This window comes from Marmota marmota, unplaced genomic scaffold (genome assembly GCF_001458135.2).
Source record: "Marmota marmota marmota unplaced genomic scaffold, marMar, whole genome shotgun sequence".
Lineage (NCBI taxonomy): Eukaryota > Metazoa > Chordata > Mammalia > Rodentia > Sciuridae > Marmota > Marmota marmota.
Window position 1 is genome coordinate 42,892,129 of NW_026000229.1, and position 24,983 is coordinate 42,917,111.

General features: G+C 33.9%; 1 protein-coding gene across 2 annotated transcripts in view; it reads left to right on the top strand.

The window, feature by feature from the left end:
• Positions 1-24,983, top strand: part of Aqr (aquarius intron-binding spliceosomal factor) — a 112,223-nt gene that overhangs the window by 56,326 nt on the left and 30,914 nt on the right. The window contains exons 16-24 of one of the 2 annotated variants that reach the window (XM_048793425.1): positions 998-1,139; positions 6,168-6,346; positions 10,944-11,111; positions 12,640-12,809; positions 16,184-16,425; positions 19,632-19,790; positions 20,759-20,828; positions 21,766-21,876; positions 24,069-24,178. In XM_048793425.1, the coding sequence (XP_048649382.1) occupies positions 998-1,139; positions 6,168-6,346; positions 10,944-11,111; positions 12,640-12,809; positions 16,184-16,425; positions 19,632-19,790; positions 20,759-20,828; positions 21,766-21,876; positions 24,069-24,178 (1,351 nt within the window). The remainder of the gene's footprint in view (positions 1-997; positions 1,140-6,167; positions 6,347-10,943; positions 11,112-12,639; positions 12,810-16,183; positions 16,426-19,631; positions 19,791-20,758; positions 20,829-21,765; positions 21,877-24,068; positions 24,179-24,983) is intronic. The other variant, XM_015480850.2, reaches the window with a different exon arrangement.

Consider the following 24,983-nt stretch of genomic DNA (forward strand, 5'->3'; position numbering starts at 1 on the left):
TTTTTTTATCCATTCATCTATTGAAGGGCATCTAGGTTGGTTCCACAGTCTTGCTACTGTGAATTGTGCTGCTATGAACATCGATGTAGCAGTGTCCCTGTAGCATGCTCTTTTTAGGTCTTTAGGGAATAGACCTAGAAGGGGAATAGCTGGGTCAAATGGTGGTTCCATTCCCAGCTTTCCAAGAAATCTCCATACTGCTTTCCAAATTGGCTGCACCAATTTGCAGTCCCACCAGCAATGTACAAGTGTACCCTTTTCCCCACATCCTCGCCAGCACTTGTTGTTTGACTTCCTAATGGCTGCCAATCTTACTGGAGTGAGATGGTATCTTAGGGTGGTTTTGATTTGCATTTCTCTGACAGCTAGAGATGGTGAGCATTTTTTCATGTACTTGTTGATTGATTGTATGTCCCCCTCTGAGAAGTGTCTGTTCAGGTCCTTGGCCCATTTGTTGATTGGGTTATTTGTTATCTTATTGTCTAATTTTTTGAGTTCTTTGTATACTCTAGATATTAGGGCTCTATCTGAAGTGTGAGGAGTAAATATTTGTTCCCAGGATGTAGGCTCCCTATTTATCTCTCTTATTGTTTCTTTTGCTGAGAAAAAACTTTTTAGTTTGAGTAAGTCCCATTTGTTGATTCTAGTTATTAACTTTTGTGCTATGAACCCCCAGTTCTTAATTGTCAGCTTTTATTAACCTGGTTTCAATTTCTTTCTTTTTTTTTTAATATTTATTTTTTAGTTTATTTCACAATTATGTGGTGCTGAGGATCAAACCCAGTGCCTCTTGTATGCTAGGCGAGCGCCCTACCACTGAGCCACAACCCCAGCCCCTTGGTTTCAATTTCTATGTGAAAATAAAGATAAGATGTTTTCAATTAAACAGCATTTCAGTTATCATTAGATTCTTATCAAATTTATGGTATTATTTTTTTAATACATAGAGCAGATGACTGATTAAAAGAATTATTCAGATATGGATATTCCTTTTCAGGTTGTCTTGCTCTTCCCAAGTTGAATTTACAGTTTTTGACTCTTCATGACTATCTCCTAAGGAATTTTAATCTGTTCCGCTTAGAATCAACATATGAAATTAGACAGGACATTGAGGACAGTGTCAGCAGAATGAAGCCATGGTGAGTAAATTGGTTCTACTTAATAATAACAAGATGCATACAGTGACTGATACTTCTGTCAGAAACTTCATAAATGTGTTTAAAAAATAGTTATATTACATGAAGCCTTCCAAAATAGGAGATGTTTACTCTTTAGGAAATTCTATGCGTGTTAAAATCTATCAGAAGTGCTAATATATGAAATAGGTATTTAAGTACTTGGAGGCAGAGCTGGGAGACTGGGGATAAAGTAGGAGAAGTTGTCTTATTTTGAGAAAAAAGGGAAAGATGTAGAGGAGAGTAGGTTAGATCTTGATAAAGGGGTAAAGAGATGGGTATGAGTTGTCTAGCAGTCTAAGTCCTGGATGAAACTTATGATAAAGGGTTACTCCTCTACCTCAGTTGCTCCTATGACTGTTGTTAGTGCCATCGTCTCTATGGGAACTGGCCAGGGATGGGGGATGTTGCTGAATGTTACACAGAGTGGTACACTGGTAGGTCTTCTCTGGCTCTTTATCCGTAGATGGACTTGAAGGGGCTAAATTATCAGGATTTACTTCTAGAACAAGTTGAGTAGGTCTAGTTATTTGAGGAACTCTTCTGTTTAAACTTGGCTCTCCACCTGCTGGCTTATGTCTGGAATTCTTTTACTAAAGTCCTTCACTGTAGTTATGCAGAAAGCTTTGCATTATGAGATTTGTGAAGGTTAATTTTGGTTTTTTAGACGTTGATTGACTTGGTATAAAAGCTCTCCATTGACTATGGCATTCTAAGTATGGAATAGATGTGACATAAGCTATGTGACAAAAGCATTTGCAAATTAGTAAATTTCTATGAAATGAATTTTCATTACCTTATGGTCATACTCCATACGTACACACAATTGTTCTGCATTTTATATAAAAAGCTTAACATTTCTTGAAAGTGAACTAATTCAGGTATCTTCCAAGCTTCTCTCTTTACTAATTGCAGAGAACTACCATGGGCACTGTGATTATGATCTATTTTTTTCACTTCCATATTTTATTTTATACACAGTTCTATTTTTTAATTAATTATTATGTGAAAAGTTATTCTGGGTGAGACTGTAAAACACAAGACAGAGTATTTTTGACTTAATAATTAGTTGAGTCAGTAAGCAGGCTAGCACTGTGAAATTTGTATACCCACTGGCTGATCATCCCTGCCCACAGCTTAGCTGAAATTTTTGCCCATTGTTCGGACCCTGCGGGAGTGAGTGCTTGATCAGAAAACTTACTTACAATTTATCATTACCTTGAGTTTATATGTTTAGATTCAGGCCCTAGTTTTGGCCAAATAGGGACTTATTAACTAGCAGTTCAATAAATAGAATTCACTTATATTTTATTTAAATGCCAAATACAACAAAAGTAATACTTACGGCCTATTAATAGAGGAAATTTTTTAAAGTTATATCATTTTAAGATATGAGGGGGGGAGTCACTTTCTGGAGTTAATTCATTCATACTTATACTATTAAATTTTTCAAAATTTGTAATCTTAATTCCCATCTCTGAAAATAGTTAAAAATGATGGGATCGTAAAAGAGACCCGTGTTGTTTCTATATAGCATGTATCTTGAAGATGAAAAGGTAGCACAGGCATTTTCACTTATTACATGATGATCATATTTTCAGGCTGCTAAAATCACTGGGCAGTGATAAGAGAAGGGAGCAGAAATTTGTACTTTTTAGTGCTTTGTGTTTCAAACCTTTTGTAAGAAAAAGGAATAAAGGGAGCAGATTAGTGGTTCCCTGGGGTGGGAACAGGGATTGATTGCAGTTGGACAAGAGGGACCTTTTTTAAGGATGATAGAAATGTTCTAAGATTGTGTTGATAGATATACATCTCTATTAATTTACTAAAAATCCTTGAATTGTACATTTACAGTGAATGGAGTCTATAATATGTAAACTATACTGAAATAAAACTAGAAGGAAGTGATAGATAGAACACTACTTTACAAGGGATTGTTCTATTGCTAACCAAGTCATTGGATTGCAGATCCTTTGTTATTAGTTTCTCTTTTTGATGTTATGAAGTTCTGTAACTTGTTGCTATGACACAAAGCCTTTACATTATATGTATTTTATTTTCATTAGCTTTTAATGTTTGGCAATACTTTCTAGTTTGGGAGTGCTAGAGTTTTTGTGTCACAGATTTCCCCAATACACTATTCAATGTAAAAACAAAAGTGCAGATTAGACTAACATAAGAAAGAATGGGTATTTGGATGTTAATGGTTCTAATTATTGTAGTTAGCTTATTTTTTCCTCCAATCCATGACATCATGTTTTATTTAAATGTTATTCCCAGAGAAGATGTTTGCCTATATATATATGTGTGTGTGTGTGTGTGTGTGTGTGTGTGTGTGTGTGTATAACCATTTGTTTACTTGTTTAAAATTATGACTGTATTTGAAGTAGCTTATAGAAATGTTTGAAGTATAGAAAATAGAAATATTAGCAATTAAGGCTATTTGATGAAGAAGGCAAAAGAATAAGAGTATAAAGTCAAACTAAGTAAAGCTGTCCTTCAGAAATGAAGGAGAGATACTGAGTGTGTGCATCACCTGCCTTATGAGAAATGTTAAGGGGAATTCTTCAAGCTAAAACAAAAGGATGCAAATTAGTGACATGAAAAGACCCTTATAACTAAAGTGATTTTAATCAAGGAAAACACTTCTTAATTTCAAATTATATTACAAAACTGCTGTAATCAGAACAGTATGGTACATGCATAAAGACAAAGACCAATAGACAATCAGAAAGCCCAGGAATAAATCCATACATATACAATTAATCTTTCACACATGTGTCAAAATATACAACAAGAAAGGATAGTCTTTTCATAAATGGTATTCAAAAAACTAGATATTCATGTGCCAAAAACAAAACAAAAAGGAAATTGAATCCCTGTCTTCTGCCATACTCAAAAGTGAACTCAAAGTAGATTAAAGATTTAAACATGGGGCTGGGGATGTGGCTCAAGTGGTAATGTGCACGCCTGGCATGCGCAGGGCGCTGGGTTCGATCCTCAGCATCACATAAAAAAAATAAAATAAAGATGTTGTGTCCACTGAAAAACTAAAAAATAAATATTTAAAAAATTCTCTCTCTCTCTCTCTCTCTCTCTCTCTCTCTCTCTCTAAAAAAGAAGATTTAAACATAAGACCTGAATTCATAGAACTCCTAGAAGAAAACAAAGAGGAAAAGTTTCGTGACATTGGTCTTAGCAGTGATTTTTTTTTTTTTTTTTTTGGAACAGGGAGAGAGATACAGCAGCAAAAGTGCAGGCAACAAAAGCAAAAATAAAAATAGTGAGATTACACTAAGCTAACAAGTTTCTGTCCAAAAAAGGAAACAAGAATATAAAAAGATAGCACCTGTAGAATGGGAGAAAATATTTGTAAACCATAAATTATAAAAATGGGTTAATATTCAGAATATATAAGGGACTCCCATACAGCTCAATACAAAACAAAACAAAACAATAATACCCAAACAATTGAAAAAAAGACAAAGCATCTGAATAGACATTTTTTCCAAAAAAGGTATGCAAATGACAGATGACCAAAAGGTATATGAAAATGTGTTCAACATTATGAATTGCTAGGGGAATGCAAATCAAAACCACAATGAGATTTTCACCTCATAGCTGTTATGATGACTGTTATCAAAAAGTCAAAATATAAGAATTGGTGAAGATGTGGAAAAAAGGGAAACCCTATATACTATTGGTGGCAATGTCAGTTAGTGTAGCCATTATGGGAAGCAGTATGGAAATTCCTCAAAAATTAAAAGTAGAACTATTGGTCCAGCAATCCCACTCTGTTTATATAGTCAAGGAAATATAATCACTGTACAAAGAAATACCTGCACTTCCATGTTCATTGCCGCATTGTACACAATAGCCAAGATATGGAAACAACCCGTGTGCATCAATGGATGAATAAAGAAAATGTGAATATATGGCATATATGCATGTACACATGGTAGAATATTACTCAGCTTTAAAAAGGAAGAAAATCCTACCATTTTTTATAATATGGATGAACTTGGAATACATTATACTAAATGAAATAAGCCATATTCAGAAAGGCAAATATGGATGATTTTACTTATATGTGAAATCTGAAAAAGTAGAACTCAGAAATGGAGTAAAAGTTGACTGTTGGGGATTGAGGTGAGTGAAATGTAAAAATGGTAGTCAAGGGGTACAAACTTTTAGTTATAAGATCTTGAAATTCTAGCCAGACATGGTAGCACATGCCTGTAAATCCCAGTGGCTCGGGAGGCTGAGGCAGGAGGATCATAGGTTCAAAGCCAGCCTCAGCATCTTAGTGAGGCCCTAAACAACTCAGCAAGATCCTGTCTCAAAATAAAAAATAAAAATGGTTTGGGATGAGGTTCAGTGGTTAAGTGCCCTGGGTTCAATCCCCATTACAAAAAAACAAAAAACCAAAACCAGATTTGTAAGTTCTAGAGACTCAATATATAGCATAGCAACTATAGTTAATAATAATGTATTATATATTTGATTTGCTAGACAAAAGAGTGTAAGTATTCTCATAATACAAAAAAAAGGTAACTGTGGTGATAGATATGTTAATTTAGCTTGACTTCAGTTGTGATTTTACGTGTATATATAAACATTCCTTAATATACGTTTTACTGTCAATTACACCTTAACAAAGTAGAGATTAAATTGTGTTGAAGTATTTTATTTTTCTTTTTAATAAAATGACTACACTCCAGAATGCTTTAATATGTATAATGTTATTATTTTTTTCAGAGGCGAGGGAATATTCCTCTACTTTCCTTTCTTTCCTAGGCCATATTTGCCTGTTTTATACTCTCATATATACTTTCTGTATATTGGGACTTTTTTACATAAGTTTAAAAATAGGGATTGCTAATGTTAATACCTAAATACTAGTAAAACATGTATTCTTAATAGTTTTACTTGCCTGAAAGTTTGGGAAAATTTATTTTTGTTTGATTAATCATCTATTTCTTTGATTTTCAGGCAATCTGAGTACGGTGGTGTAGTGTTTGGTGGTTGGGCACGAATGGCCCAGCCCATTGTGGCTTTCACTGTAGTTGAGGTTGCCAAACCCAACATAGGTGAAAACTGGCCAACCCGAGTTCGTGCAGATGTCACCATCAATTTGAATGTCAGAGATCACATCAAAGATGAATGGGAAGGTAATTTTATATTTGAAAAGCTGAAGTTCCCTTTGGCTTTTTTAGTTTGTAGATTTTTCACTTAGAGTATTAGCAAAGTACTTTAATAAATTTACCCTTTTTTCTTTTTTTGAATATTTTTTAGTTGTAGTTGAACACAATATTTTATTTATTTATTTTTATGTGGCGCTGAGGATCGAACCCAGTGCCTCGCACGTGGTAGGCAAGAGCTCTACCGCTGAGCCACAATTCCAGCCCCCATGTACCCTTTTTTTATTATTATTATTCATTTATTTTATTCATTTATTTATATGTGGTGCTGAGAATCCAACCCAATGCCTCACACATGCTAGGCAAGTGCTCTACCACTGAGCCACAATCTCAGCCACTGTATTCTTTTTTAAATAAAGATTTTTCTGGGCTGGAGCTGTAGCTCAGTGGTAGAGCACCCACCTCGCACATGTGAGGTACTGGATTCGATCCTCAGAACCACATAAAAATAAACAAAGATATTGTGTTCAGCTACAACTTAAAAAAAAAAAATCCATGATTTAAAAAAATAATAATGAAGATTTTTCTTAAACTTTTATTAAATCTTATACTTGAAATTTGATTTAAAGGAAGGCAGTTGTTCTTCTAATTATTAGTAGTAAAAATACCAAGGATCATTCAAGAATATTGAAGTATCCCAAATATTTTAATAAAAAGAATAAGATCATATATGTATCCCAATGTTTTGGAAATTGCAGTTTGCGGAGCTCAGAGGAGAACATTTTAAGTCATAAGTTACGATTATGAATTGATAGGTATAATTCAAAAAGAATAAATACAATAGTGTTCATTTTAGAAATGGAGAATACCCACATATTATTAGCATACATGTTCAGTATAAGAAAGGAAAATTGGTATTTTTCAGAAGATAAAAGCAGCCAAAGTGAAAAGTATAGGGATGTGTATACTTTGTGAAGAATAAAGATTAAGAAAGGAGTTTGGGGAAAGGAAATACAGTGAAATAACTCAAAAAGAAATAATAGTTTATTTTCGCCAAAGTGAAGAAAGCAGATTTTCAAAAAAATCAGTGAAATCAAACTTATTCAAAGATACATACACAACAGTTATAGAGAAATGAAACCAGTGATTTTCCCTGTTTTTTACTAGGCAAGATTTTAGGGATCAGTTCTATGTCACAATTCTTTCCAGAGGCAGACATGTTCAAAGTTAGCAAGTCAGAATTAAAACATCACTAACACCTGTGCCAGAAATGGCTCATGAGCTGATTTTTAATTGGCACTTTTATATTTTCCCCCCAGCTGTCTGTGAGACTCTTACTTGCTGCCCTGTTGTGAGAAATAGTAGCCAGTAGGTTTAATCTCCTGCTACCTTCTTTGCATGCCAGAAGGAAAAGGATACTCCCTTAATGGATCAGTTTTCAGAAATTATTGCTCCCTACATAGCTGTCAACATATGGAACATATGATATATTTATCAAGGAATTCAGCAATGAAGCTGGCCAAATGTTTAACAAATGGCTAATCTAGTGAGTATAGTTTGTGACAGATTGTTTTTTTGACTCCTATATCCTTTAAAAGAGTTCCAGTCTGTTGTAATACACATCTAGAATGACTTGCACCTTTATTATTGCTGAACCTTGAGAAAGACATTAAGTTGGTGGAGAAACTTAAGGAGATATTAAACACTTCTTCTACACAGAGTGTATCCCTGTGAATAGTAATGCTTGGGATTCCCCCACCCCCCACCACCAGGAATTGAATTCAGGGACACTCAACTGCTGAGCCACATCCCAGCTTTATTTTGTATTTTATTTAGAAACAGGGTCTCACTGAGTTGCTTAGCCCCTCGCCATTGCTGAGGCTGGCTTTGAACTCGTGATCTTCCTGCCTCAGCTTCCTGAGCTGCTGGAATTACAGATGTGCACCACCGCACCTGGCCAATGGTTGGGAATTTTAAGTTTTTTCATAGGCATTTATAGATGACAGGTGATCCATATGCATTACAATGTTAAGGGGGAGGAAAGGGTGTTTTACTCAGAAACTCCTATTTCCCCCTTGGCAGTTGCTATCAGAAACCTGAAATAGATTTTTCTTTTTTATTTCTTCCTTCCCTCCCTCCCTTCTTTCCATCCTTGCTGTCTTTGTATTTCAGTCAGTATCTTTCTGTTTTTCTTTTTAAAATAGGCCTTTGGTAGAATGATAAATAGTGGGTATATGTTGATGAGTAAGCAATAGAGTATTTAGGGATTAGTGATTCATATTATGGAATATTGTGGTAAGAAAATGCATTTTTTTCATAGACCAGGGTTCAGACTTAGCTCCTATATTGATCACATAAGGGATAACCAGGTAGGAAATTGGAGCAAAAAATGAGAGAGAGGCCCTGCAAATATTAATGAATGTTGTCTTATAAAAATAGAGAATAGTTTGAAGTTTTCAAAATAGAAATCATGAAACATTCATATTGTCCCTTCAAGAAAATTTGAAACTCAGGTCCTTATCATTTTTATCACCTACATTTAAAATTAAGAAGGCAGAATTAATGAAACTGAAGGCTGGGTTTGCTCTAGAAAGCATAGCCAGGAGAGGGTGGATACAAATGATTAAAAAGAGACAGGTAGTTGAGCTCATTATAATGTAGGTTTTAAGAAAGGTACATCTACTATTTATCTTAGATCACAGGAGAATAATCTGCTTTTGAAAGGAACAGATAGTCATACCTTAGTAATGCTAAAAATTGACCTCTACATTAGGAGAGACTTGTCAAAGCCACTTCTTTATCTCTTAGACTTGTAAGTTTTGATGGGTTGTGCAGATTAGAAATCATGGCAGTATTATAACACAGATAGTAGAATGGTTTGCTTTGTTCTCGTTGCATATCCTGCTTCTTTGCATAGAATGTCAGAATTAAGTGTTTCTAGCTTTATCCACACTTGCACATGCTACAAAGGAAAATTGGTTCCAATACTATTAGCCACACATCATATTGGTGATTTAATTTAGTTGTATATCTTCTTACCAATGTTTTGAGCAAGCAAACTATTTAAATTTACATTTATGTGTATAGTGGCTAACAAAAATGGATCAGGGGACTGGGGTTGTGGCTCAGTGGTAAAATGCTTGCCTAGCATGTGTGAAGCACTGGGTTCAATTCTCAGCACCATATATAAATGAATAAATAAAATAACGGTCCATTGACAACTAAAAAAATATTTTTAAAAAATGGATCAGAAAAGCAATGACAATTAAATCGCTTAACATTACACGTTATGAGGTATAGTCCCTGTCATGTAGTATCTGTTTTTTAAAAAATTTTGTTTGTATATGTGTGTGTGTGTGTGTGTGTAGATAGATAGATAGATAGATAGATAGAAAGAATGCCTTTATTTTTATGTGATGCTGAGGATCAAACCCAGTGCCTCACATGTGCAAGGCAAGCACTCTTACCACCGAGCTACAACCCCAGCCCATTAGAGCTAGGAAGTCTTTTTTCTTTTCTTTCTTTCTTTTTTTTTTTGTATTGGGAATTGAACCCAGGAACACTTTACCACCACAGAGCTATATCTCCCACCCGAGTCCTTCTTTAGAAACAGGGTCTCATTAAGTTGCTTAGGTCCTTGCTGAGTTGCTGAAACTGGCTTCAAACTTTGGGTATTTCTGCCTCGGCCTCCTGAGTCACTGAGATTATGGGCATGCACCACCATGCCTGGCTGGAAAGTCATTTGAGTCTATTATTTGATCTGATGGCTGAGAAACTTTGAACTTTGACACAAATCTCTCTCTTTTTTTTTTTTTTTGTTGCGTGTGTGTGTGTTACCAGATATTAATCTCAGGGGCATTCTATCACTGAGCCACATCCCTAGCCCTATTTTTGTATTTTATTTAGAGACAGGGTCTCACTGAGTACTTAGCACCTCGCTTTTTGCTGAGGCTGGCTTTGAACTCGAGATCCTCCTACCTGAGCCACTGGGATTACAGGCATGCACTACCATGCCTAGCTCAAATCTTGTAGTTTTTGACATTCACTTACAAAAGTGTTCACCATTTGCATCTAAATCTCTATATATTTAACCATATTTCTCATAGTATTATCTGTAAACAATCTTTTTGTGCCTTGATGAATTATTCTTGATTGACCTGTTTTAATGCAATACAGTTAGGCTGTATTTGGAATGACACTGATAGGTGGCTTAAATTGATGTTAGAAACCTACTTTTAAAAAAAAGAAACCTGCTAAATATGATGCATATGAGTTATATGGCAACCACATTTTTGGTTATTTACTAAGAATGTTAAAAATAAGAATGATGATGAGCATCCAATTTTGGAGTATGACTTAAAAGGCTTATTCAATAATGAATTCATGATATAAAAGTTTCTAATTTAATATAAAAGAAGTTTCAATATAATTATTGCTGTGAGATATTAAGTATTAAAAGTTATAGGAAAACTCATAATTGTATACAATGCAAATATGATCATTGGTCACCCTTAATATTTAAAATTGTTTTTAAATATCTGTTCCTTATAAAAGGTTGAGAATTTGCCAACAAAAGACTAAACAATGAAGTTCTAAAAAATAAAAATGTCTTTTTATGTTTTACTAGGTCTTCGTAAACATGATGTATGTTTTCTAATTACTGTGCGTCCCACAAAACCTTATGGCACAAAGTTTGACCGGAGGAGACCATTCATCGAGCAGGTTGGCCTGGTTTATGTCAGAGGCTGTGAAATCCAGGGCATGCTGGATGATAAAGGGCGTGTCATTGAGGATGGTACGGGTCTGTCTCTTTGAAATCGTGTGTACAGAATAAGTTTCTTTGCCTTTTTTCTTTTTGCTTCTTAAATAAAATTCTTAGTTGTGTACATACTAATTCAACATAAAGAGTATATAAAGGATGTGTAAGGTACCTACTTCAAAGTTTTAGAAATAAGTACTATGGTTCAAATCTTCTGTGTTAGATGTAAAATATTACCCCATAAATATGCACAATTATGTGTCAATTATTTTTGTAAAAGTTTCTGTGTTAGATACTGGAAAGGATAGGATCTTTTTGAAATCACATTTATTCAAAACTATCGTTTTATAATACTTTACACTATTGCTTTGAAAAATTCCTAAACAATTCATGTAATTGTTAAAGCTTTTTTTATATTCAGTGATATATTTATCTAATTGTTTTCTTAAGTTTTACTGTGTTGATTCATTACAGTAATGGTTCTCAACTGGAAACAATACTGCTCGGCAGTTGGAAATATGTAGTGATACAAAAATTGTCAAATGACTAGGGTAAGGGTGGTTAATGACAGGCTGTTGGCATTTTGTGGGTGAAGTCCAGGGATGTTAAACAGAATTATTGTATAGACAGAATGACCCTGCCTGAGATGACAGCATATTATCACTTAAAAACTGCTTTACAGGGTTAGTCACCTCTTATATGCTTATCACTAATTGTTCCTTTGAAATTCTTTCTTCTGTTGTCCTAACTTCCTTTATAAAAAATACCTCTTAAATTATGAGTACTCCCAAGACTAATGTTTATTTTACAACTTGGTTGATAAAGTTCCCTTAAAACTTAAATCAGCTTCTATCATCTCTGTGATTTTGAGATCACATCACTACTAAACTGCTGCTGTCTGGGCTATTCATCTCTAGAATATAAGGAAATGGAGACTGGGTAGAATAAACATAAGGCTACATAATGGAACCACAATTTGAGGTCTAAGACCCAAAAAGAGGAAAGAAGGCAAAGGGACAAAAAGAAGCATTTGGGCTTTCAGCCATTAATACCCCATTTTTCTGTATATATAAAATTTTCTTTTATTCTGGTAATAGTAGACAGAATGTAGAAGGTTGAGGAGAGTGATCAGCCTCTGTCAAATTAGGAATAGAGAAATTATCCCTTAAATCTCTGAAGTATAAAATTTAATTACTCTGAAAATATTTATGAGTACTTACTGTATGTAAAGCCCTAGTAGGAGCTATGAGTGACTGACAAGATAAGTTCTTTGATTTCTAAGAGCTCCAATATTAGTTGGGGATATATACAAATAGTTGCAGTTCACAGCATTGCATCGTAAATATTATGTGACTTGAAAGGAATCATAAGAATTTATAGAGAAAGGAGAAAATGCTTTCAGCTTCTTGGAATATGAAGTGGATAAGTAGAGGGCATTTCAGTGAGAAGAATGGTTAGAGTTAAGTCTGGATGGTTTATCCATTTTTTTTTTTCCTAGAAAAGAAATACTGTTAACTTACTTCAGTATTTGAAAAGTATTTAACAAACTTTTAAAAATGTTTAGGACCTGAACCCAGACCCAATCTTAGAGGAGAATCAAGAACGTTTAGAGTATTTTTGGATCCAAACCAGTATCAACAGGATATGACCAATACTATACAAAATGGAGCAGAAGATGTATATGAAACTTTCAATATAATAATGAGGAGAAAACCAAAGGAAAATAACTTTAAGGTATTGTTTTGGCTATATAACTAAAAGTACTTATGTCACAATTTAAATAATCTTAAGACATAAATGCATTAATGTTGGGTATAAAAGATTTGTTAAGCAAATAATAATCACTTTAATTTTATTCTAAATAATATTCTTAAATTCTTAACATTGATTAAATATAAAAATTTAAGGAAATTCATTCGTTAAATCTGTTTTGTTTTTTGAGAAATAAAAAACTTAAAATATGAATGGAGTTTTTTTCAAAAGGTCACCTTGTTGTCTATCTTTTTTTAATATTAGGTACTCAGTTTATATCCCAGGGTGAAGTGAAGAAAACTGTTTACTTATTTACTAGAATTTCTTTTTTAAATCAAAAGTAGATGTACATCCAAATGTGGAACCCCAAGGCTCTGAAGTACTCTGATATATAATATATCTGTACTTTATTCATTAGTGGCAAGGAGAGATTTAGGGACTTATGATTTTACTTTTATAATTTTGTCGGGAGAAGAGTTTAAGGAAGATTTTTTAAATTATTATTTGAAACTATATTATAAACCTTAAACATTGAGCATACCTAGCATTTGATAACATCTAGATTTTGTGGAAAGTGCTCTTCTTTCCTCTGTACCCCAAAATGCAGAGTTTCTTATACATTCCTATTACTTTATTACTTCTTCTTACCCATTGTTATGAAAACAAACCAGAAACCTGTCAAATAAAGAAACTTTCTCACTATAAAAATAAAAGAACCATCTCTCCCTATTGTTGAAGACAAGAACAGTGGAGATAGTCTTGATTTCTTTTTGTTTAAACTACACATGCAATCCATCAATAATTTGATTAGCTTACTACCTCCACTGATGCCATGTCTAGACACCTTCAATTCTCCCATCCTTGCACCATTCTTGTGAGATACTTCCATTCCACTATTCCACTATTCTCCACCTAGTAGCTGAATAATCCTTTTAAAATGTAAATTATACTTTGATTCCCCTGTTCAACATTCTTTAATGTTTCCTGTCATTTAGGAAATTCTTACCATAATCCAGAAGGCCTTGCCATATATGTCCTCTGGCTTCCTCTCTTATTTTCTTTTATCTCTTATTCACTAAATAAAAGCCACACCGTTTTTTTCTTTTCTTTTCTTTTCTTTTGCTGTTCCTTAATAATCCAAGATTGCACATAGTGTTCCCTCTCCATAGACGGTCTTTCTTAGTATTTGCATGTTTTTTTCCTTCATTGCACATGAACAACTGAGTTTAAATGCCAACTGATAAGAGAAGCCTTCCTTGGCAACCTTACTTGAAGTAGGTAAGATTACCTACTTATCCCTTCTCAGTATTCTCTATCCCATTAGCTCTATTTTTTTCAAACTCCTTGACATACCTTATAATTATATATATACTAATCTGACTTCACCATTAGATGGCAAGATTATGAGGGCAAGATCTTTGTTTTGTCTGTCAACATAATCTTAACACCTAGAGCTATGCCTGGTATATAGTATGTGCTTAACAAATATTTATTGAGTGAATGAAGGACAGTCTCACATTTAGTCAGTTTTTAGTAAATGAATCTCAATCACTTTACTTTAAACAAAAAATCATTTCCTATATGTATTTATTTAATGCTTATAAAGATGAATAAAACACAACGTATACCTTTAGAGAGCTTAACTACTAACAAGGGAAATTAGAAATATAAACAAATAACTACCATGAAAAATTAGAAGGTGCCAAAGCCATAAGAAGGGTACACATGAAGGTATCAGGGAGTTTAGAAGAGACATTGAGGTTCTGATCAAACAAAGGGGAACCTTTTCCAAAGCTTTCCTGTTTGGGGAAAGGAAGAATACTTTTTTTTTGTATCTTGGGTGTTTTCTTGTTTACCTGAGCAGCATCCCACATTTCCTTCTTTCTTTTCCAGTTCCTACAGCGTATTCTGATCTGGATATTTCACTTCTTCCTAGACAGTTGTATGTGTCTCTTCCCTAGTTTCCTCATAATTACCTTTATTTCATACCTTTCCTCCTATTCTTAACACTGATCATTTTAGTCTTGCTTCTCAGAACATTTCTGTGACTTTCTGTTAATGATGACATAAATCAGAGTGCTTCAGAAATTCTTTACTTGAGCTAAATTAAAGTGCCACTGTCCTTCATGAAACCTTTTCTAATGTTAAAAGTCTCCCCTGCATCCATATCTCTCATCCACTATGAACTGTATTCTTCTTATATTTTGTAATATTCTTTACTGTCGGCCACATTCTGCTGCTTTGTTCTTGCCAAGTTTGGTCTTTTGTTTAAATCAGGGTATATGTATAGTGAAGGACATATTTTATCTCCCTGCTAGAATTACAATTTTCTTACAGGGCAGAGCTTTCATCTTATTCATCAGTGTTATATGAACATACTCATTAATCTGTCTATATATCCATGCATGCATCCCATATTCAAACTGTTCTAGGTCCCTCCTACTCTGAAAATTATGTTTTAGTTGGGAGTTAAACAAATGACCAACAAGTAATGAAGTATATGAACCAAGAGAATTTCAGATAGTGAAAAAGGCAAGTATATAAAACCAGGCACTAAGATTAACATAGTCTATCCTTTGATTTTTTTAAATTGGGTTTTGTAGCAATTACCATTTAAAACAACATTGATTTGATTATTTTATTCTTTGAAATTAATAGCCTCATCTCCTAATTTCTATATGTAGGATAGATTACTTTGTTGAGGTGATTTTTATAAGAATCTGCCTTGGCTTTTGGTAATTCCTTTTGACAGTATATATGTATTAGCTACTATAATAACTTTTTGTTGTAGTCCTGATTCTTTATTCTGTAATCTTATTTGACATTTTCTTAATTTTTATAATTTTGTTTACTTTATTGTTATTTCTCGCCATGCTAATTTTAGTATTTCTGAGTTGTGATGTGTTTCATGATTTAGGCATACACTAATGTGCTCTAGTTTTATGTGACTTTAACATAAGAACTCTGGATTATAAGAGAGGAAGATTGCAGGAGTTTCTAAGGAAGCATTTTCTTTGGTTCTGTAATGTTTTCATGCTATTGGGTTGACATGAGTCTGATTTTTATCCTACTCAATAGGAGTTAAGTGGTAAATTCATTTATGTCATTATGCCTAAGTGAACTCAATGGATAAACTGTTCTTTCTAAGTTTGGTCTTTTGTTTAAATCAGGGTATGGTATCAGCTGAAAATATAGCTGTTGATTCAGTCTAGCCAAGCACCTGTCAGCAGAAAATAGCTTCTTGCCCTGAAACACTTGGGAATTCTGGATTAGTGCAGCCAGCTCTGCATTCCAGTGAAGTGCAAATGTTTGACATGTCTTATTGACACAATCCTTTTCTGTCCTTTTACTGACAGGCTGTGCTGGAGACTATTCGAAACCTGATGAATACTGATTGTGTGGTACCTGACTGGCTGCATGATATCATTTTAGGTTATGGGGACCCAAGTAGTGCCCATTATTCAAAAATGCCCAATCAGATTGCTACCCTTGATTTCAATGATACATTTCTCTCCATTGAACATTTAAAAGCCAGCTTTCCTGGTCATAATGTTAAAGTAACTGTGGATGACCCAGCTCTACAGATACCCCCTTTCAGGTAAAGTCAGACCTAGATGTACTCCTTTCAAGCCTTCTGTAGTCTGTCTGTGATAGGCCATCAGCACCAATGGCTAAAGTGAATTTTAAGTTATTTTATCAGGTTTTTGTTTTGACAGCCCCTACATATAATCACTGAAATAAGTTATTATATTTTACTCTTAGGGCAGAAGCTATTTTAAAACCACAATTAAAGTAGCTTCATGTCTTATAAAAAAAAATCAGTAAAAGGACTGGAGATATAGCTCAGTTTGTATAGTGCTTGCTTCACATGCACAAGGCCCTGCATTTGGTCCCCAGCACCACAAAACAAAAGCAAAAACAAAAATCAGTATAATGTGTGTTGTCTGGAGAAAATGAAATATAGTATCTGATGAAATATTTCTTTGCATTTTACATATAATCTGATATATTTTCTTCTTTTTTTGGGGGAGGGGGGGCAGTGGTGGGGATTGAACTCAGGGCCTCACTTATGCTAAGCAAGCACTTCACCACTGAGCCATAGCCCTAGTCCCCTTAATCTGATATATTTTCTAATACACATAGCCATCTGATGTTGAACTTTATTTTGACTTTAGGAAATTCTTTTTTTCTTTTACCCTTGCTTGCTTTCACAGATTTTAAATACAGGTTGAGTATCATTTATTTAAATGCTTGGAACCAGAAGTGTTTTAGATTTCAGAGTTTTTCAGACTTCGGGATATTTTCATAGATTTACTGGTTGAGCATTCTTAATCTGAAAATCTAAAGTGTCAAATGTTTCAAAATCCAGAACTTTTTTTTCCATATGTTTTATTGGTGTATTATAGTTGTAGATAATGGAGGGGTTTTATGCATTCATATGTGCACACAGTATAACAATAGAATTTGGCTAGTATCATTCTCCACTATTTTTCCTTTTCCTCCTCTTTTCTCTCTTCCTGATCTCTTTCTTCTACTCTATTGTTCCTCCCTTTGGTTTTCATGAGACCCTTGCCCCTAATTTTCTTTTCTTTTTCTTCTCTAGCTTTCACATATGAGAAAAAAACATATGACCCTTGATCTCTGAGTTTGGCTTATTTCACTTAACCTAATGATCTCAAGTTCCATCCATTTTTCTGCAAATGACATAATTTCTTTTTTCTTTATGACAATAAAACTCCATTGTGCGTATATACTACATTTTCGTTATTCATCTATTGACAGATACCTAGGCTGGTTTCATAGTTTGATTATTGTGAACTGTTCTGCATGGGTATATATTATCACTATAGTATGATGACTTTGATTCTTTAGGATAAATATCAAGGAGTGACATAGTTGGTCATATGGTAGTTCCATTTCTAGTCTTTTGAGGAACCTTCATACTGATTTCCATAGTGATTGTACTTACTTACACTCCAACCAACTGTATAAAAGTGTTTCTTTTTCTCCACATCCTATTGAGCATATATTATTGTTTGTATTCTTGATGACTGTCATTCTAATTGGAGTGAGATAAAATCTTAATGTATTTTTTATTTGCTTTTCCCAGTTGCTAAAGATGTTGAACATTTTTTCATGTATTTGTTGGCCATTTGATTTTTTTTTGACCAGTGTCTGTTTAATTTGTTTGCCCATTTATTAATTAGATAATTTGTGTTTTTGATGTTAGGTTCTTCTGAGTTCTTCATCTATTTTGAATATCAGTCCTCAGTCAGAAGAGTAGCTAGCAAAGACAAAATTTGAAACTTTTTTGAGTGTCATCTCAGTGCTTAAAAAATTTCATATTTGGGAGCATTTCAGATTTTGCATTTCATATTAGAGATACTCAACCTGTATTCAAAATATAGTTGTATTAAATGTTAAATTAGCTTTGGTTTTAAAGTTTGAGTAGAAAAATAGAATGAAGTACCTAGAGCACTTGGTTGCTGATCCCTGAATTCTTCATATGGATTAGAGGCAAAGGACTCAGATAGTATGGGTGGTATTCCTGGGTTTGCTTACTTTCTTGTTTTTTTTTTTTTTTTTAATAATTTTTTTAGTTGTTGATAGACCTTTATTTTATTTATTTTTTTATGTGGTGCTGAGTATCAAACCCAGTGCCTCACACATGATAGACAAGTGCTCTACTGAGCCACAACCCCAGCCCTGGGCTTACTTTCTTAGTTGGACATTATAATACACAGCTTTTAGTTGAATGTTAAATAAAATATAATAATTAAACATTTTAAAATATATCCTTTGTAACACCCAAACCTTGTCTATCGCCATACTTCCTAATTCTGTTAATGACAAAAGTTATTGTTCCAGTCACCATCTTGAAATCTTAGCACTATTTTTTAAAATGTTTACTTTAATAATTCCTGACCCATAGAGTAGCTTCTGCTATAGGGATAGTTTTTTTTCAAATGTCATTCCTTACTACTACATCTCTAGGCCCTCGGTCCTTGTGGTGGTGGTGGTGTCTTTCCTACCTCTCTCTCTCCACTTGAACTATTAAATGCCTCACTACTAGAGCCGCTCACTCCCTAACTAAGAAAAATGATTGCTCCTTTTGCTTAACAAATAAGGCTGACCCCCTTAGCTTCCTACTAATTCTTAGCAGTTTCTGGTACTATCTATTTTTTTAAGGTTTTGAAGAAAGATTGAAAAAATTGCATGTAGATAATTCATTTTTTTAGTTTAATTTTAGGAAGTTCATTGGACTTTCCTCCCTATGGAGAGTCACCTTCACACCCAGGCTAAGAACCTCTGCCTAAAAAGCTAGATGTTCTAGAAGGGTCATAACTAGGCTAAAGATGCATATCTGTCCTTTACTTTTCTCTGTTTCACCCCACATTCCAGCAAAATTAGGCTGCTTGTACTTGACCTCTGCTGTTACTTCTTTCTTCCAGTAGTATCTTCCCTTTCCATTTTCAGATATCTAAATTCTTTGAGACTCAACTGCTTCCTGTCCCTTATTGTCTTTTCTGATTCAGTGAAGGACACAAATAAAGCTCTTATAGTGCATATGGCATAAATATTTTCTGTTTCTTTGATCTCTCAAAATTGGATGACTTTTTCCTAATCTGAAGACTAATTTTTTAACATCACATTTTAATGCTTATGAATTTACTTTTGTTCAACTTATACAAATAATAAGCTCCCTTAAGCCAAAATGTTTTTTACTCATCTGATTATTCTCCATATAAGTCATGCACAAGATAGGTACTTAATAAATCCTTTTTAATTGTAAATCGAAAAAAGGTTTTGGTCTTGTAGGATAACTTTTCCAGTAAGAAGTGGAAAGGGGAAGAAAAGGAAAGATGCAGATGAAGATGAAGACACTGAAGAGGCAAAAACCTTAATTGTTGAACCTCATGTTATTCCTAATAGGGGACCTTATCCTTATAACCAACCCAAACGGTAATTTTACTACTTATTCTAAGTATTGTAAATTCGCTGTTTCAGTTGGGTTACTGTTTTTATTTTAACTTAATTCATTCATTCGTTCATTCATTCAGTTTTCGCATTACTGGGGATTAAGGCCAGAGATGTTCTACCACTGCACTAACTTCCAAGCCCTTTTTATTTTTTTTTACTTTGAGACAGGATCTCACTAAATTGCCAACATTGGCCCCAAACTTTCAATCCTCCTGCCTCAGCCTCCTGAGTTGCTGGGCTCACAGGCAGGCACCACTAGACTTGGCTTTCTTATACTTTTAAAACCTTAAGATACTTTAGTTTCTGGACCCTCTTTCCTTTTATTTTGTTAACCAACTGAATAGCTCAGACATTTTAGGCTACTCTATAATAATATTTCAGAAAGGAACATGTTCAGGTACTCTGAGAAACAAATGCTACTACACAGGGTTACCTTAATTTGAGTAGAATTCTTATTTCATGACCCTGTGTTACTTAGAGCAGTAGCCCTAGTACAAGTGTCCTGTAACTAAAAAAGGTGGCATAATATTAGGGAACAGCAACTTTTGCAGGATAAAACAGGTCTGAAATGGGCAAAATGTATCAAAAAGTAATCGCACGCCTGTAATCCCAGCAGCGAGGGAGGCTGAGACAGGAGGATCAATAGTTCAGAGCCAGCCTCAGCAATGGCGAGGCGCTAAGCAGTCGGTGAGACCCTGACTCTAAATAAAATACAAAATAGGGCTGGGGGATATGGCTTAGTGGTCAAGTGAGTGCCCCCGAGTTCAATCCTAGGTACCCCCTCAAAAAATTTTATTCTTTTACTTGGAGGTGGACTATGTAAATGTAAAGAGATTGACAGAACAAAGGCAAATACATAATAGACTTTTGGTCCTTATTTTTCCAAATGTATACTAAATATCATCTATCTCTATTTCTAACCAACTTTTTATTGACCCTTTTATTTACAGTAATACTATTCAGTTCACTCATACACAGATAGAGGCTATCCGTGCTGGAATGCAGCCTGGGCTCACCATGGTAAGAGAATTACTATTACATATGTTGTTATCTGAATTTAGACCAGGTTTTTTTTTTGTGAGCACAAATTTTTAATGTATTCTTCGTGTGGTTTCAAGTGTTTTTTTGTTTGTTTGTTTGTTTTTTTGGTAATTGGATACAACACCTTTATTTCACTTATTTTTGTATGTGGTGCTGAGGATGGAACCCAGGGTCTCGAACGTGGGAGGCGAGCACTCTACCTCTGAGCCACAACCCCAACCCCAGCCCCAAGTGTTTTGTTTTTACTTTTTGAATTTATTAAGATTCGTCTCTGGCCTAGGGTATGATCTGTCTTGGTGACTATTCCTATGTACTTGAAATGAATGTATATTCTGTTATTTGGGAGGTAGTGTGAACTGTAAATGTCAGTTAGATCCCTTTGGGTTTTTTTTTTTTTTTTTTTTTAAGTTCTTTTCTATCCTTACTGATTTTTTGTCTATTGAAACAGTAATTTCTGTTGATTACTGGGAGAAGAATATTGACATCTTCAACTATAATTGTGAATCTGTTTCTCCTTTCATTTCTGTTAATTTTTGCCTAATGTATTTTGAAGCTTTGTAGATGGGAACATACCTCAAGGCTGTTATGTCATCTTGGTGAATTGACCCTTGTATTATTATGTAATGTCTCTATCACTGGCAATTATCTTTGCTCTAAAGTCCACTTTGTCTGGTAATAATATGATCATACATCTTTCTTTTGATTAGTGTTCATGTGATATTTCTTTTTTATCACTTATAAACCGCCTATTTTTTGTTTTCAGGTTTATTGACTCTTCAACTCTGCCCTATTATGATATTGAATCCATCCAATGAATTTTTAATTTGTTATTTAATCATTCAGTTCTAGTGTATGGTAATGTGATAATTTAGTATTTGATATATATTTATCTATTCATCTTCTTCCCTTCCCCAAGGTTGTGGGCCCACCTGGTACAGGAAAAACAGATGTGGCAGTACAGATCATATCCAACATCTACCACAATTTCCCAGAGCAGAGAACTCTAATTGTTACTCATTCCAATCAGGTAAGTGTGTGCAAGTGTATGTGTGTGCGCATTTGTATGTATGCATGTGCACATTACTGCTTTTACTTCTTTGACTGAATTTATTTATCTCTTCAGTTTCTAACCCTTACCAGTAGCATTTTTCTTCATTTAGAAGAATGAGTATTTCTAAAAGATTAAGATCTACAATATATTTTTTCTTAATATTTTTTTAATTGTAAGTGAACACAATACCTTTATTTTATTTATTTATTTTTATGTGGTGCTGAGGATCAAACCCAGTGACTCACACATGCCGGACAAGCACTCTATCACTGAGCCACAACCCCAGCCCAAGGCCTACAATATATTAATGCTAAATTGAATTTAAAATCTTTGTGAAGTGTACATGTTGATATCCTTATTACATTGAAGCCTTGTGTGCGCTCCTGGTCCTTCTGAAGCAGTCAGAAATGAGTAAGAACAAATTATACTTATTAACTCTGGAGCAAAATATGGATAGGTAATTCTGAGAATATTCTAAAATATACTGATTTTACATGGTCCTCTAATCCTTCAAAAATACTTAGTGGTGACTTCATTTGGCCCATCTTCAGAAGATTTGATCTACAAAGAAGTTCAGAGTTTGGGGAATGTCAATCTGTTCATTTAATCTACAGTTTGATTTATTTATTTTTAGCAATGCTCTCCAGTTCATTCACCCATGTTTTTATATGTAGTGTTTTCAAAGTCTATGAGTACTGTTGGCTTGTTGTACAATATGGTGAATTTATGCAGGGGAATTGTCTTGGGGAATTGATTTGGACTACATCTTGATAAAGGAAACAGAAAAATTATGGAAAGTACTTTCTTCCACTTTTATTAATTTTAGTCTGTAATAATTATACTTATCTGAAGTCTTAGAATGAACAAATAATAAGTCATAAGTTTTTAGCATAGTATTTTTTTACTATTTTGCCCTACCTTGATATGACTTTCTACAATGTCCTTTATTTATGATTGACATATAGCACAATCATAGAGAAGGTTAATTTGCAAAAATACCCAAAGAATTCATTGTTTTCTAAGGGCCTCTATTGATTATTTTTCCTTGAATTAACTTTTTTGGGGGGGTTAGGTCTTCATTTGCATGTGTAATTCAAGTAGTTTCTTCAATATCCTTCTGATTCACAATGGAATCATTTTTCGAGATCATAATTTTTTTTGCACTCTAAATCTGTGTGATTCCTGACTAAGGGAAGCAAGTAATGCCATGTATTCTGATGTTTTCTGTGGTCCTCAGTTTTGAATAGTTGAGTATCAAAAGTTAGGGTAGTGGGAAATTTTTCTGAAAATTTGCTTATCTCTTCAGTTTCTGAACTCACTAGAATATTGATAGTAAAGGATATCTGTATTTAAATTATGGAACTTGGATGTTTATGAGACTAGATGTTGACTTGATGGGGTAGTAGTTGGGGTTGGATTTGTGATAAAGGAGAGATGTTTGAATGGGGCCAATTTTTAAATGATGTCTTTATTAGTGTATTTTTCCAGTCTGTGAAACTTTTGCCTTTCTGCAAAACTTTATAACTACAAAGGTTTAGATAATGAATACTAGGATTTGAAGAACTTCTAAATATGAATATTTCACAGCTAGAAAGAAGTGACTTCTAAATGGCTTTCATCAGAATAGTTTATGATAAATGAGCACTTTGCTTATTGTATAGAGAAATGAAGACTTTCAGCTTAAGATTTGAATGATTCATTTTACTTTTCTCTATTGTAGTCTACCTATACACACTGCCTTCTCACTGTCCTTTTCCAACTGTGAAAACTTTTTTGATTCTCTGCAACCTTGTAAATGCTGTGAGTGAAATGAAACTCAGTATGGTGAATTATTTTAGGACTTATTACAACTTGGAGGAAATAGCACTACTGAACCAATGCCTTTCTCTTTTCAGAAATTAGAAGCTCAGTTTTCATGGGTGGATGGTTTTTATTGTTTCCAGTTATTAATTTGGCCAAGTGTACATATATGGCAATATCAGAAATCAATAAAAGTATTATATTGTTTTAATTATAAATGGCCTAGTATAAGACCTTTTTCCTTCTGTTTAGATTGTGATTCTTATTGAGCAATACTCTGTCATTCTAAATGTTAGTTTCTGTTATTTTTAAAGATACCTACTGAGTCTTTGAAACTGACCATCATCTTTTTTTGCTTTATTCTCCAGGCCCTGAACCAGTTGTTTGAGAAAATCATGGCATTAGACATTGATGAGCGCCACCTGCTACGTCTTGGTCATGGAGAAGAAGAGTTGGAGACAGAGAAAGATTTCAGCAGGTAAGCACAAGGTGGTGAATTTTGAAACACTGTACCTTTTTCTTCTCCTTTATTAAAGACACACCAAGAGCAAAGAGCCACGAATGATCAAATGTAATTCTGAAATTTTTAGTATAACCCACTTAGACTATATATTGTTTATGCCATGTTTCCAGGTATACAGTGATTTCTGTGAAGAGGATTATCGTGTTCATTATAAAATTGTGAATTGCCATTTGTTTTCTATTTATTGAAGTAATTTTTAATGTTGCCAGTTTAAAATTGTTCAACTCTAGGGGCTGGGGATGTGGCTCAAGCGGTAGCGCGCTCGCCTGGCATGCGTGCGGCCCGGGTTCGATCCTCAGAACCACATACAAGCAAAGATGTTGTGTCTGCCAAAAACTGAAAAATAAATATTAAAAATTTAAAAAAAAAAAAAAATAAAATTGTTCAACTCTAGATGATTCTTTTTTCATATTTCATCTTGACATTTAATTTACATTTTTTTAGGTACCAATTAAGAGGTTGATTTTTTTAGAGAAATGTAAATTAATAGTTTAGTGATAGTGTAAGTTTGGGGGCTTATTGCCAGTTTAGCTGTACTTTATGATTAATATTATATACTTTAAGTTGACTAAAATTTTTCAGATTAAATTTCTGTTTCCATGTTTTTCTTCATTTTCATGTTTTTCTTCAAAGTTGTAACTCATTTATATGTTATTATTTATGACTCATTTCATTTATAAAATTCATGTTTAAAGCACAATTTCAGATAATAATAGCTGAACATATTTAATATGTTGGCTATTGATCATACACATTAAAA